The 15,238-nt window shown below is 48.5% G+C and overlaps 2 protein-coding genes across 2 annotated transcripts in view; one reads left to right on the forward strand and one right to left on the reverse strand.

Moving 5' to 3' along the window:
- The window catches only part of LOC101953463 (disintegrin and metalloproteinase domain-containing protein 10-like), a 27,569-nt gene extending 15,556 nt beyond the window's left edge, over nt 1-12,013 (forward strand). The window contains exons 9-16 of the mRNA XM_005281259.5: nt 400-560; nt 2,386-2,557; nt 3,359-3,503; nt 5,097-5,280; nt 6,212-6,311; nt 6,715-6,935; nt 7,346-7,442; nt 10,613-12,013. Coding sequence (XP_005281316.2) covers nt 400-560; nt 2,386-2,557; nt 3,359-3,503; nt 5,097-5,280; nt 6,212-6,311; nt 6,715-6,935; nt 7,346-7,442; nt 10,613-10,749 — 1,217 coding nt within the window. The 3' untranslated portion in view covers nt 10,750-12,013. The remainder of the gene's footprint in view (nt 1-399; nt 561-2,385; nt 2,558-3,358; nt 3,504-5,096; nt 5,281-6,211; nt 6,312-6,714; nt 6,936-7,345; nt 7,443-10,612) is intronic.
- On the reverse strand, nt 11,827-15,212 carry MICOS13 (mitochondrial contact site and cristae organizing system subunit 13). Its single transcript, XM_005281152.4, has 4 exons — nt 15,037-15,212; nt 13,873-14,029; nt 13,096-13,147; nt 11,827-12,047 (listed from the first exon to the last, which is right to left on the reverse strand). The coding sequence occupies exons 1-4, from the start codon at nt 15,066-15,068 to the stop codon at nt 11,950-11,952; spliced, it is 339 nt and encodes a 112-aa protein (XP_005281209.1). The 5' UTR covers nt 15,069-15,212; the 3' UTR covers nt 11,827-11,949.
- Between the last annotated feature and the right edge of the window lie 26 nt (nt 15,213-15,238).

Genomic DNA, 15,238 nt, shown 5'->3' on the forward strand with positions numbered 1-15,238 from the left:
TTCTGACAGAGGCCTTGCCTGCATGCTGTTCGTGACCATCTCTGCTCAAGGGCAGGTGGTATAAACCAGCAGCACTTGGAAAGCGCACGCCCTCTGCCTCACTGCGTTCTCCTCTGATAGGAAACTGAAACCTGCTACTGCTGTTAATATTCATGTAGTACCTAAAGGCCGCAACCATGAACAGGGCCCTATTGTGCTAGATCAACAGTCGGAGACTTTGTCTTTTACATCATCCCACAGCCTCCCCCCCCCCCAGACCTGTAGCTGGTCCAAGTGCAGAACACTGGCTTGAAATCTGCAGGAGTTCTGCATTCTGAGCAGCTTCCAGACCCAGGTGCTTTGCTCCCTGCTTTTCCGGCTTGCGTCACCAAGACCGTCTGTTTTTCCTTTCTGTTTCAGGCGACTTGGGGGGGATATGTTCCAAACACAGGAAATTCCGGGACAAGGAGGTGTCTCTGAACACTGGCTTGATCACGCTGCAGAAATATGGCCAATATTTGCCTCCTAGGATTCTCCATATCACTCTGGCCCATGAACTTGGCCACAGCCTGGGAGCTCCGGTGAGTACAGCGGGTGCATGACACAGTGGGCGTGACATTGAAAAGCAAAGGCAGGTGTTGGCCTGAAAGCCTCCCCTTTGACAAACAGCCGAACCAGTTGCTTGGCGGAGAGAACAGCAATAATAGTTTACATTTCCCAGGGATCTCAAAGCACTTTACAAACACAGGTACAGAGCAGATGCAAGCTCACACAGGGAATTTGGCATAGAACCCAGGTCTGGAGGGGCCCTGTGCTAATACCTTACCAACTGGCCCATCTTCATTTCCCACAGGGCTGTTCCAAAGTCCAATAAAGTCACTGGGTATCTTTCCATTGATTTTGGATCCGGCCCTAAACAGGGATACACCTTAGTTCTGGAAATGTGTCCGGAACAAACCCTGGGTTCTGAGCACCCCCAAACCTTGCAGCCTGGGCTTGTTCCCTAGTTTTTTTTTAACTCTTGCTTCGAGGAAGCTGGGTGCAGCAGCCAAGCTGCCAAATGGCTGGCATTCAAACGCTTTCGCACGCCTCCGGGAGGGTGCGTGGCTGGGGCTTTGTTCGTGACTGGATAGGTTTATATTGCTGTTGAATTCACTTATTGGCTTGTATCACGAAGCCCAGGGCTTTGTAATATTTAATTAGGATTTGTAACGTGAAAGAACCGTGGAGTCTGCATTGATGGATTTGCTGGGTTACTAGCTTGTGTAATGAGGGGTGAATTTACCTGCTTGTGTGGACGCTGAGTCAGAGGGGCTGACCTCGGGTTTACAATAACTTGCTCCCCTGAACCAGAGGTTTAAGTCTAGGCTCAGATTCCATGAGACAGATACACGGACTTGCTGGGCTGTGTTGAGCTGCTCTTCCAGGCGAGACGCTAAAACCCAAGCTCTTGCCTGCTCGGGGTAAGCGTTAAAGATCCCATGGCGTCTTTTGCATTGGCTGGGGCTGGGATGCGGGATCTTCCTCAGGCCTTTGTCCTCCCTCAGGACCCTCACTGATCCCGGAGATGCTGGAAAAGTTGACTGAAGAGAGCAACTATCAGGGATGGCAGCAGGTGGATGATGAAACTGGGTGGTGTTGGGCTGCTGTGTTCTACCCCAGAGGTGGCTGCATTTGGTTGAGTGAACCATTCCTGTGCCGTCGCTTTATTATTGTTGTTATTCATTACACACTGTATTATGAATAATATATTGTTAATATGCAAGATAATTATATAAACAACAATGCAGTGTTGCTACAGAGCCCAACTGAGATCAGAGACTGATTGTGTTAGGTGCTGTATATACCCATAGGAAGAGACAGACTCTGCTCTGAAGAGCCTACTGTCTTGTCTATCTCAGGGTTTTATTCTGCTGTCTAAGCACCTTCCACGTCAAATCAATAGCAATAGCGAAGTCCCTAGCAGACTTTGCAGAGTCTGTGGCACTTCTCCCTTTTTGGGGTCAGAACTCTGCTTGGGGGAGGAGTTTGGGGGGGGTGTTTTCTTGGATTTTATTAAAAATAGACAAGCCAAAGGCTGCGAGGGGAAACCGAGGCACAGAGCAGGGAAGGGACTTGCCCAAGGTCACCCAGCAGGTGAGGGCAGAGCCAGGACTGGAACCCAGGGCTTTTGAAGCCTAGGACGCTAGATGACACTGACTGTATAAAGTCTGTGAAACAATTTGAGATGAAATGTGCGATAGCCATGTATTATGATGATTCTGTTACATATTAATAACATGAAAGGATTGTACTGCATATGAACATCTAAGGGCCTCTAAGATTCTAACCCCGTTTTTATGTTCAGACAATAGAATCAGCGCGCTCTCTGTTCCTGTATTCCAAGAGTCTGATCTTCTGTTTCAGCACGATGAGAGTGAGGAGTGCGCCCGTTTCAGCTTCGACACCACGCATGGGAACTACCTGATGTTCAGCTACGCCACAGACGGATGGCAGTACAACAACGACAAATTCTCCCCGTGCAGCATTGAATACATCGGGAACATCCTAAGAGCCAAGAAGGACAGGTGCTTTGTTGGTAAGACCCGGTAGCTGTGTTTGAATTGTTTAAATTCCACCCAGCATGCATTGCAGATAATTCACGGGTTCTTTGCTCAGGGCCAAGAGAGCTCTTAATCTGGGAAGGATTTTATAATAAAGGGGTAAATTTTGCTTCACCGGAGTTGGAGGCAGGTCTCACAGATGGCAAAATATTTGCAAAATCTAGAATTATTAATCTGGGCGAGGCAGCTGGATATCACAACTATGGGGTGATGATTCATGATTAAAATAGAATAGAATATTATGGTGATTAAACAGATGTGTGTATGGGAGGGCGGGAAGAAGAGATAGATGTGCATAAGGATAGATAGATTGATTCAGCGAGGCCTTGACTGGGGTATTTAACATTTGGAAGGGGCCAACGAAGATGGTTCAGTCTCTCTTTTTAGCAGTACCATATTAGAGGAATAAGGGGTTATTCCATAAAACTGACAGCTGGTAAATTTGGAAAGACTCACTGCAGCTAGACTTTATAAAAGTGCTGAGTAATTTTAGGACCAAGGACAAAATATGCTCAAAATAAAGGTCAAGCAAAGCTCACACGTCAGGGCACAAGCAGAGGGGACACGGGCCAGATAAGAAATTCTGCTCTTCCCCGTCCCTTCCCGCAATACACATCATCGTAAAAAACAACTTTAAGGCATCATTGGCTATTGTCACCAAGCATCAAAAGTATGCCACTGTTAGACGTGCTGGTCCAATGATCTGACCTGGTATGGCTGCATCTCGAGATAGGGAAACCATTGTGATGATGGCTGTTTTTCTCCTCCCCTGGCAGAAACTGACCGCCCCATCTGTGGGAATCAAATTGTAGATCCAGGGGAGGAATGCGACGTGGGCAACAATGACTCTGACCCTTGCTGCTATGCTGCCAAGGAGCCAAACGGCATCCGGTGTAGGCTGAAGCCAGGAGTGCAGTGCAGGTAGGCGTCTCCAGCAGGGGCTCTCCACCTTTCCAGACGACTGTCCCCCTTTCAGGAGTCTGATTTGTCTTGCCTACTCCCAAGTTCCACCTCACTTCAAAACGACTCGCTGACAAAATCAGCCACAAAAATACAAAAGTGTCACAGCGCACTAGTACTGAACCACGGCTGGCTTTCTCATTTTGACCATATAATTATAAAATAAATCACGTGGAATATAAATATGGTACTTACATTTCAGTGTACAGCACCGGGAGCTGTATAAACAAGTCAGGGTCCATATGAAATTTTATTTTGGACTGACTTCGCCAGTGCTTTTTATGTAGCTTGTTGTAAAACCAGGCAAATAGCTAGATGAGTTGATGTAGCCTCTGGAACATCTCTGTGTACCTCTAGGGGTACAGGTACCCCTGGTTGAGAACCACTGGTCTACAGTGTCTGATCAGTGGTTCTTTCCCCTCCCATGCAGACTCTGGAGGGGGCACTTGTTTTACAGTCGTTCCAAAATCCCCCACATGGCAGTTTGCTGGAGATGCCAAAGGTTACTTAAAAGGTGCATTTTGAGGGTGCGTTCTTGCCCTCACTGGACACTGCAGGGAGCGAGCTGTGTTAGTTACGAGAAGTGTCCAAGAGGCCCCCACGTAATAAACCTCACGGAACGTGGCACCGTGAATCTGACCCCTTGTTGGGCTCTGACCCTGTGATTCCACGGTGTCTAGGCATTTTCAGACCTGATGCTTAAATCACTGAACCATCCTCTCCTGGGAGAGCTCAGATGGCTTCACGGACATCTAGGAAATGACAGCCCCTGCCTGAAAGAGCTTCCAGGCTACAAGGCAGGCGGAGGAGATGAACAAGCCGGACAGGGCAGGGAGACAGAATAACAGTCATAGGATGTGTTTAATTCCTGTCCAATCAAAGCCCCTTGGGTTTGCTCCAAGAAGGCTGCCCCTCCCCAGCCCTTTACAGTCTCTGTACCTTCCCTGAGTCACTACTGGGAGAAAGGCTGGCTCTGGGTACAGTTACGCTACGGGTCTTGGCTTCTTCTCCCATTTGATTCCGGAAGCCACTGTCTTCCATTTCTACACCACCTTCATCCAGAGCTAACCTTCATTATTTAATCCCTGCCCCACTGGGTAGTATTAGACCCATTTGTCAGAGGCAGAAACAGAGGTCCACGCCTCAAATTTAGGCACCTAACTCCCCTTGAAATCAGTGTAGGTGCCTAAATCCCTTGGAAGGTCTGGGTTGAAGGGACTTGATAGCGAGTCAGTCGCAGAATTGGGTAGAGAAGCCAGGAGCCCTGCCTGCCTTTCCCCTGCACTAACCACTAGTCTCCACTCCCTTTGCAGAGCTGAGCATAACACCCAGCAGTCTTGGCTCCCAGGGCCCCACGCTCAAACCGCCAGACAAATACCACCTCGGCTAACCAAACCCACCTAAAAATGAATTGGGAGGGTGTCAAGCACTGGCCAGAGCGAAGAGCAGCATGGGAGCTGACCTAGGGCGGTTATGGTTCAGGTCATAGCCTGCAGCTCCGTAACATTGTTGATTACTTACATGTGTTTATATGTACGTTTCTCACTCTTCCAGCTCAAGCCAGGGCCTGTGCTGCAGCCATGAATGTGTCTATAAACTCCAAGGGGAGCTCTGCCACGAGGAGACGGATTGCACCTTTGAGAGCACCTGCTCTGGGCAAACAGCTGAATGCGCCGCTCCCCTTCCCAAAGCCAATTACACTCTCTGCAGCATGGGGACACGGATCTGCTTAAATGGGGTTAGTGCTCAGAGCCAACCAAAGCACCCCCAGGGGCCTGAGGCAGTTGGAGAAACTAAGAGCTGGAAGGTTTCAGAGTAGCAGCCGTGTTAGTCTGTATCCGCAAAAAGAAGAACAGGAGTACTTGTGGCACCTTAGAGACTAACAAATTTATTAGAGCATAAGCTTTCGTGGACTACAGCCCACTTCTTCGTTATGCAGCCGAAGAAGTGGGCTGTAGTCCACGAAAGCTTATGCTCTAATAAATTTGTTAGTCTCTAAGGTGCCACAAGTACTCCTGTTCTTCTTTTTAAGAGCTGGAAAAGACCAAGCGCAATGGCTGGACAATAACTGTGCTTAATGCATGACTGACAGGCCTGGAGGCTGCCGTCCTTTAATCATCCACAGGGCAGGTCTGGCACGGGCAGCAGGAATGCTGGCTTCCTCCCTGTTAGGCACAATTAGCCTGCGGAACTCAATGCCACTAGAGATCTCTGGGGCTGAGTTTAGCAGAAGTCAAAAAGGGGATTGAACCTTTGCAGAGCAGGGATTTCCAGAGCTACAACAAAAGCGTTGGGAGGGATTTAAACCGTCCTGCATAAGGGCATAAACCAACCTTCTAATGAATGTGGGATCAGCATTCCCTGTGAGCGGGTAATGCCAGAAGTGCTTGCTCCTGGGTTTCTTCCACCTTCCTCTGAAGTAGCTGGTTCTGGTCCATTAAATGGAACCAGCATTTGTATAAAAAGCTCAGGCCTACACACTGCCACAGATCCTCAAAGGTATTTAGGTGCTTAATTCCCCATCAACTTCAATGGGAGTTAGGTGCCTAAGTACTATTGAGGGTCTGGGACCCTCTGCTCTGGACAGATCCCTCACCCTGGGTAACCCCCCTCCCCCTGCATAAATCCCATCGCTTATTCCTCAAACCAGCTCTTTTATGATACTGTAGCTCTGCCTCGGATCCCTCTGCGTCAAGCACGGCCTGGAGCAATGCGACTGCGTTAGCACGTCCAGGCGGGAGAAATGCCACCTCTGCTGCCAGCAGCCAGGTACGCAATCCGGCTGGCTGCCCGCAAAGCCCTGGCGCGGCTTCTTCCTAGAGTGAGAGGAGGAGGAGCAGCCTGGGGCCAAGGGAGGACAAGGGCTGGGGGCGACGTTGTCAGCTCTGTGCCATCAATGGACTTTAAGTGCCAGCAGCGCAGGGGAACGTATTAGACCAGGATGCCCTGACACAGTAACCTTTGCTGGCCGTAGCATGGCCCTATTCCCTAGAGGTAAAAAAGCAACCTCAAAGCTTCCTTTTATAATAGGATTAAGGCTCTCCAGGGTGCTCGGTGATCTATTTATACGCAGGATAGACAGCCCCGATGCTCCAGGATATGACAAACCAGCAGAACGGCACGCGTCTCGGTGTCGAACCCTAAAGTCGTGCTTTTCAAACCCCTGCTCCAGGCCAAGTGCACACATGTGCCAGTACAGCCTCTGCTCTGCTGGAGCGTTACTTCAACGGCACACACATCCCGCTGACCCCCGGCACGCCCTGCAGGGACAGGATGGGCTACTGCGATAAGTTTCACGTCTGTCGGCTCGTGGACGAAGACGGACCCATAGCCAGGGTGAAGAACTCCATCTTGGATTTCATCGAGCTGGAGGATATATCAGCCTGGATGAAGGTAAGCAGCTGCATGAGATTCTTTTGCCCCCTCATCTCCTCTCTCCCCCAGAGTTTCAGGCCCCTTTGAGGATCTGGGCCTAGGTCTGTAGATCTACAAGTCTGGGGGGAGTGAGCAGTTAACACAGGGGGCTTGAGATCTGGGGTTCCTACCCCTGGGTCGCCTGTGACCATGGGCAATTCACCTGCCTCTCCTCTGTTCCACACCTGTTAAATGGAGGTAACAACATCCTCCCTCCCAGGAGTGAATGATTGCGTGGAAAGCACTGTGGATGAAAGCGCATCACGGTGGAAGGGAGTATGGGGGACATACGCTCAGGGCTTGGTTTTCAGAGCTCTCGTCGGTTCCCGCTGGGGTGGAAGGTGCTCAGATGGCCCTCGTGAGGGTTCTGGTCTGGTTTCGTCCCTCAGACACGCTGGTGGGCTGTGCTCTTGATGATCCTGACTTTGGCAGCTGTGATGGCCGGCACCGTCTTCCTCTTCGGAAGGACGCTCGACAGCGAAAAAGGCAAGTAACTGCTTTAAGCAACTCCCGCTCCGTCCAGTCCGTTCCTTGCTTTCTCAGGCAGGATGAGCTCATCGTCCGCAAGCACTGTCCCGGAAACGGTCAGGGAAAAATACAGCCCAATGTCGCTGGTACCTTCTGTTCAACCGACACCACACTGAAAACTGTTGTTGGGCTCCGCATACAACCCAGCACCACCAGAGGAGCCACACGTAACCTTGATTTTTAAATGTTCCCAATTCATATTGTTAAAGCTAAGGATGCAGTCAACCAAACTTAGTTTCCAGGTTTGAGCTTCCAGGGTCAGTTACAGACAATATAATTTTGTAGAGGACCCTGGATGACACTTTGAATGATAGAACCAAACTTCATTTAAAAGAGAAAGTAGTAGTTAAGCAAACAGGTGTACGATTACCATTTATGCAGGTACTACATTGATACTTACATTCAAAGATGGAATGGTGCATCAATGGACCATCAGTCCACTAACAGAATGAAGTACAGCCTTATAACCTTGTAACCTACCGGTACCCTTTTGGTGTTAACGGGAGCTCACTCCAATGTAGCAAGGCCACTCCTTTTTCTAACCCATTATGACTAATTAACATTAAAACCTACCTATTACCATAGCTACATTTCCACCACCTCTTTATTGGCTCTTTATATTACATGATTGAAATCAACATCTGCACCAACATCTTTCCCATACTCTCAGTACAGCTAGCATTTTCATAAAACAGCCGCAATTCTCAAAAACACTCATTAAAAACCCTGCTAAAACCAGCTAGAACCACAACATAACCCTGGCTTAGGTCCTTGCTACCTTCAATTTTCTCACCTTACTAGCTACAACTTCTCTCTCACTTTTGCTCACGCCAACTCCATTTCCATACTCCTCTGTACTTAGCCTAATTTAGGCCAAAGTCTATTTTCTACTTATTTCTTAACTCAATACATCCAGTAGGCTACACAGGGAAGCTACCACTGTGCTTATGTCTGCTAGGGGGTGAAGAGCCCTTAACTTGCACCCAGGTGAAAATTTCAGGGGGAACCATTGAGGTCCAGCTGTTAAGGAGGTGAATTCCCTTACACTTTCCCCATTAGCCTGCTTCCCTTGCAGCCTTCCCCTCACATCAGCGGTGACCTCAGACCTGCATAGTTGCAAGCAGCGACCTTTCGCCCCTTGTCAGAACGCAGCCAAGAAACCGACCACACTTGCCCGTTCAGGGATACAGGAGGTGCTTCCTGCTATGGACTGTGCAGCAGGAACCCTACCTGGGCAGTGCTGCACGCTCTCCATCCAGCTGGTAACCTCCTCAGCTCACTGTGGCGGACAGAATGGGAGAGAACCTCTGCCACTACCAGGAACTGTCACATCCTCTCCAGGCCGGATAAATGGCTCCCTGGGTTTGGGCGCCTATGCCATCATTGGAGCCGGCTTAACGCAGGTGTGGCTGTGCCAAATCCAACCATGCCTGGGGCAGCTGTGATGCTGCACGTATTGGATGGCTGCTCTTTCATGGTGGGCTCCCCAGAGGTCTTCCCTCGCTGAACGTTGCACTCCGAGGCCACTGACTGGCTCTTAAGGCCATTCACCTGCTTTCCCTCCCTCCACCAGACCTTGCCTTGCCCACGTACAATCGCTTTCTCTCTCACACGCGCTCTCTATCCACACACACCCCTTCTGCCCACTGCTCCCATAATACAACTCCTGCCCCCACCCCACTAATGGACCAGCTTCTCCCGGCTCAGCCTCTCTTCCCCATATAGCTGTGGTCCAGTGTCACGTGCTCCGAAGGTACTGCACCATGCACCAGAGATCTTTGTATGCTCCTCTCCACTGCCCTTGTGCTCATGAACTCATAAATCTTAAGGCCAGAAGGGACCATCATGATCATCTAGTGTGACCTCCTGCCCATCACAGGCCACAGAACCTCACCCACCCACTCCTGTAATAGGCCCATAACCTCCGGCTGATTTTCTGAAGTCCTCAAATCTTGATTTAAAGACTTCAAGTTACAGAGAGTCCACTAGTTACTCTAGCTCAAACCAGCAAGCGATACATGAGAGAGCTAAACACCAGGGAAGGAGAGGAGTTATTTAAGTTAAGGGCTAATGTTGGCACAAGAACAAATGGATATAAATTGTCCATCAAGTTTAGGCGAAGGTTTCTAACCATCAGAGGAATGAAGTTCTGGAACAGCCTTCCAAGGGGAATTGTGGGGGCAAAAACAATCTAACTTGTTTCAAGACTGAGCTTAAGACATTTATAGAGAGGATGGTAGGAGGTCCCCTACAATGGCATGTTGCCCATTTGCAACAGTTGTTAGCAAATATTTCTAACAGCCGGAGACTGGACACTAGATGGGGAGGACTCTAAGCTCTAAGACTCCACAGATAACTGTTTCCCAGGTATCTTGCTGGTAGGTCTCATGCATGTGCGCAGGATCTGACTGACTGCCATATTTGGGGTCAGGAAGGAATTTTCCTCAAGTCAGACTGGCAGGCAGAGACCTGGGTGGCTCTAGCACATTTCACTTTGCCACTCCCTTGAGCACAGAATACAGCAGAGAATCCGTTAAGGGGACACAGATCAAAGCCTCTATGAGTTCCTCTAATATCAGGTAATCCAGGGCCTTAATGAAAGTTCCATGCTGGTTTTAACACGTTTATGTAGCTGTTCACAGGTCTGGGATAGCTCAGCTGTCCAGCCATTTACAGTTGTCCCTTTGCAAGATTTCTGTGCACAGTGGCTTCATGGTATGGACTCCATTCTCTATGCAACCCCTTAAGAACGGCAATACTGGGTCAGACCAATGGTTCATCTAGCCCAGCATTCTGTCTTCTGCCAGGGGCCAAGCAAAGCCACCACATAAGATGCTCCTCCAAATCAGAAGCAAACTGGGCCTCTGCCTCTGGGTAAACCCACAAGTAGACGGGCTCAGAAAAGAACCCTAGCTCCAAACACCTGGTCATTGGTAGGGTTCAGAATCCAGATTCTGATCCAAATTTTCACCACTGGTTGCTTTTGATCATAGGCCACGCATCCATGGGGGAATTAGAGATGCAGCTGTTAGTTCATCCATGGGACGACCACCTGGTTACCTAACAATAGGCCAGCCGCTTTACAAGAATCATCGATGATGATTGTTGCATTTTTATCTTTTACTTAGAGGAGAAAAGCATGAAGTGCACCGTCAAGGAGAACTCACTCAGCCAGCAACCTGAGAAAAGGCGAACATTAATATACTGGGAACACGAGGAGCTCTACGTTGAAACAACACACCAGGAGTACGAGACCATAATATAGCAGACGCACGTCATCCTGATCCAGGTCTGCTCTTGGAGGGCATCACCATCCAGAACACATGAGCAACACCTTGGAGCAGCTTTTTCCAAAGAGCTCAGCTCCCATTTAAGCACCGAAACGAAGTGACCAGATTTTTCAAACATACTCAGCGTCCAGCAGCTGCTGCTGAAAATCCAGCTACTCCCAGTCAGGACTCCTGGGTTCTACCTCCAGCTACTAGAACAATAAGTGCTTTATGCAGAAAGATATTCCTTGCTCTGCCACTGACTTGCTGAGGTACCTCTGCCAAGTCCCTTCACCTGCCTGCTTCAAAAAGACGGGGAGAGCTAATGTCTGTAAAGCACTTGGAGATCAGCTATTAGAAGAAATGGAGGAAGGAAGGGAAAAGTTATCTGCTGCTGCTTTTACTGGGCCAAATAAATCATTTAGTGCATCACGTTCTCAAATAAGGAATTTCACATTAAAAATATATATTTAAAGTCTGACACTTTTCACGTAGGATATCTAATTTCCCCCCTTTGCTAAAGAAGAGTCTGATTCGGCCATCCTTACTCACAGGCCATCCTATAGGAGTAATCCCACTGAATCCCATTGATTGTGAGGCCATAAGAGACCATTATGATCAATAGATTCAATGCTGCAAGAACAAAATTATTCAGTATTGGGGGTCACGGCCTGGGATAAGGTGTCAAAAACCCCTCGTCACTCCCATGGTTTAACATTCTTAGGGCAGTAAGGGGTAAAAGCCCCCTTCCTCTCCATTTGATAGAGTTCTACAGTAATTTGCAGAATCTGTTCTTGGGCCAGATCTTTTCATACCATGAGTGGCTGGTTAATTGTCGGAGGTTGGTTTTTTTTAAGGTACACAGCACTGAAATAGTTGGCACTCACTTTCTAGATGGCCGAAGTTTCCTAACAGTCTATTTAGATTGCAAGCGCTTTAGGGTAGGGAGTGTGTGTGTGTACAGCACCAGCGTAATGGGGCCCTGATCTCCTTTGTGGCCTGTAGGCACTACTGTAATAAAACCCAACAATAACAGCAGAGCCGGCATGCTAACACCAACCCACGAGCAAAGGGAAGTTCCAGAGTCTTTTATTGGAGCCTTTGCATGGCTGAGCTGCCCTCTAGTGGGGTGTACTACATCTCATCTCCGAGACTGTAGCATGGAGGAAACAGCAAACGCAGGAGAGAGAGAGTGTTCATTTGAAGAGGTTCTTCATGTACTTCCAGCCATCCTGGGTGTATTCATGGACCTTGGTGGGAGCTACAGATAGAGCAGACATGGTGGCCTGAACTCCTGCAGGAAAAGTAGCGGAGAGATGTCCTGAGAAGAGCATTAACACAACGCTGAACTTGCTACTGTTATTCATGATGGATGACATAGATCTCCCCATTTAATAGGGGAGATCTATTCTTATGAAGGGAGGTTTCAGACAAACCTAGGCATAATTCTTGTCTCATCTGGCATCAGTGGACTCTGAGGTGGGGAAATCTGTCTCACACCATCTCAAACCAGGTCAGAAAGATGGTTTTGTGGTTAAAACAGCACCAGAACTTGGGAGAGCTGAGTTTTATTCCTGGTCCTCCCATAGACTCCCTCTGTGTAACCTTGGGCAAGTCACTTAATTTCAGTGGGCCTTAGTTTCCCTGTTTGTAAAATGAGGAAATGTAGCTGCATCATGAGTGCACTGAACTAATTTGCTAAGTGTCTACAGAGTGCTTTGAAATGCTCAGATAAAAATTGCTAGAGAAGGACAAAATATTATCTTAAGGGGGTGCAGGAATAAAGGGAAACATCTTCCCTTTTCACACTAGCCTAGCAGGGCAAAGGCTGAGTTCAACTGTACTAAGTAGCCTTATACAACAAGCCAGTTGTGTTTATAAGCTCTTCAATCCTTCATCAGAGACGGGACTTCTCAGGAGTAAAAGTCATCATAGTGTCTCTTTATATTGCTACCTCCTTGATCATGGTCAGTTTTGCTGTCTTAAATTACCTGCTGCATAGGTAATAATAGTAAAAATCCCTAGTTCTTACACAGCACTTTTCATCAGTAGATCTCAAAGCGCTTTACAAAGGAAATAAACATCATTTTCCCCATTTCACAGATGGGAAACTGAGGCACAGACAGGCAGTGACTTGGCCATGGTCACTCAGTAGGCCAGTGGCAAAGCCAGTAATTACAACCCAGGTGTCCCAAGTTCGACTCCATTGCTCTGTTCACTAGGCCACACTGCCTCCCACCCTTCTTTCCTCTTTCAATCTAATGGGCCAGCATTCTAGGATAAATTGTATCACTGATCATAGACCCATTCTATAGCTTAGACAGTAAAGGATCAAGTCTTACCTGTGTTCCAGGATTCAGAGACAGAAAAGTCAAATTTTGGAGTGGATGGAAGCTAAAAAAAAAGGAAGAAAGGGGTGGGGGAGAATCAGAAGTGTTTGTGGACATGAACTATATATGAAACGGCTAAATAATGGCTTAGAGGGGATAATGAAAAACTGAAGCTACCACAGACTCCCTGGGTCACCTTGGGCAAATCACTTAAGCTCTGACTCAGTTGACCCAGCTGTTAAATTGGATCAAAGGGTAACATTTTCAAAAGCAGCTTAAGTGCCTAAGTCACTAAGGTGACTGAGTTGCTCACAATCTAAGGACCCGGATTAAGTGAGGGGGAAAAACAACGACCACCCCGAACAACGACAGAAACAGTAAGCAATTTATATACAACTTGATTAACTATAAGCTCCATGGCCAAAATGGGTCTTTAAGCTCGACGCATTAGTGTTTGTTAAGTGCTTAGAGATCCTCAGAGGAAACGTGGCTCAGGAATACCAGCTATATATAAAAAAAATCTCCCAGATGACATTTTCATTTTCTCTCATCCTTTGCAAATTATCTCACCTCAGATAAATTCTCTCCCTCCCAACAAGTTTAAAAATCTATTTTCCTTCCATTCCCCTCCTATTAAAAAATAAGTACTGGGGAGAAGTCTGGCTCCATTGAAGTCAATGACAAAATTCCCATTGACATCAACGGAGCCAGAATTTTACCCCAGCCCTTTCCCTTCCTCTGTCACCACCAAGACAATTTGCTAACCAGGCTTATTGGTCTAGTCCTTACCTCCCAGCCTGTGTAATTCGTCCATTCCTGGATAGCTGGAGGCAGCGCTGCTCGAGCCTTTTTGAGGGCCTCTGCTCCTTGATTGCCATTCCCCAGCAGCCCCTGATCGTACGCCACGTACATGGCACCTCCAGCCAGGCTGCCTTTGACAACGAACCTGAGAGGGAACGAGAAGCAACAGAAACCCAGTTTGCATTACTACAGAACAGTGCTTTTCAACCAGCAGATCCCGATCCTCAGAGGGGATCGCATAAGGCAATCGGGGGTAGGAGGACGTAGTCACAAGACATTAACATTTTATTACAATCTAAACCAAAGAAAGTCTAGCTCTCCCATCCCCCACTACTCTCACTCATCAACATCAAGTATTCTTTGTCAACCTCTTAAGGCCACACACAAATACATTATATAGGCTTCTTGTTGCAACTTTTTTTAAAAAAAACCCTCATAATAAATGTAAGGGGGTCATGAAAATATTTGACTTGAAATGGTTGGCAGTGTTTTTTTTTAAAGGACTGGAACAGATCTAGATGTGGGTAAGAAATCCATATTTAATGAGGGTTCCTATTCCATCTCACTAATAAGCGCTCAGATTACTTGGTAGAAATGTGTCTTTCTGATGCAGTGAATTACATGGCGATGAGCATCTCACTCCAACCCGCTATGAATTTGTTGTGTGTTTAAGACTCGTACGGAGTGTTGGGTGTGCAAGGAACACAAGTCTGGACAACTATTAGCGATCCTGCAAAAGGGGGATGGAGATGTTTGGCTTGGGCCCTATTTGCTTCTTTATGATGGATAAGAGAGGCCTGCAGGATTTATTTTTCCTCAGTCAAAAGGGAGAAGGGGAGGGAGTTATGCTTCGTTTTTTACCATTACAATCTCAGGTCCTGTCTAATTTATAAGACTCTATAGTAACGAGACTGGGGGATGGGGGAATGAAGGGGGCAATGAGGAGCGGTTGGGGGAGTAATGGGGGGGAAGGGGACCAGGGGCAGGTGGGGGGATGGGGGAGCGATGGGGGGGGAAGGGGACATGGGGCGCTGAGGGGCGGTTGAAGGAGACGGGGGGGGGCCCGAGGGCGGGAGTCCGGGGGGGCCTGGAGGCGGGGCGCTGCGGGAACCGAGGTGACCCCCGAGGCGCGAACCGCCCCGCCCGCCTCACCTGACGACGGGGAAGACCCGCGAAGAAGCCATGACAGCGACCCAAGGGCAGCAGCGAGCGCTCGCCCGGCTGATCCGCGCCCGGCCTGGCCGCGCCGCGCCGCAAAGGCTTTCGGGCGTTGTAGTCTCGGCTTCCTGCCGGGCCCGCTGGTCACGTGGTCAGCGCCGGCGGGTGGGCGGGCGGCGATCATTGTTACCCGTAC

The sequence above is a fragment of the Chrysemys picta genome, chromosome 25 (genome assembly GCF_011386835.1).
Source record: "Chrysemys picta bellii isolate R12L10 chromosome 25, ASM1138683v2, whole genome shotgun sequence".
Lineage (NCBI taxonomy): Eukaryota > Metazoa > Chordata > Testudines > Emydidae > Chrysemys > Chrysemys picta.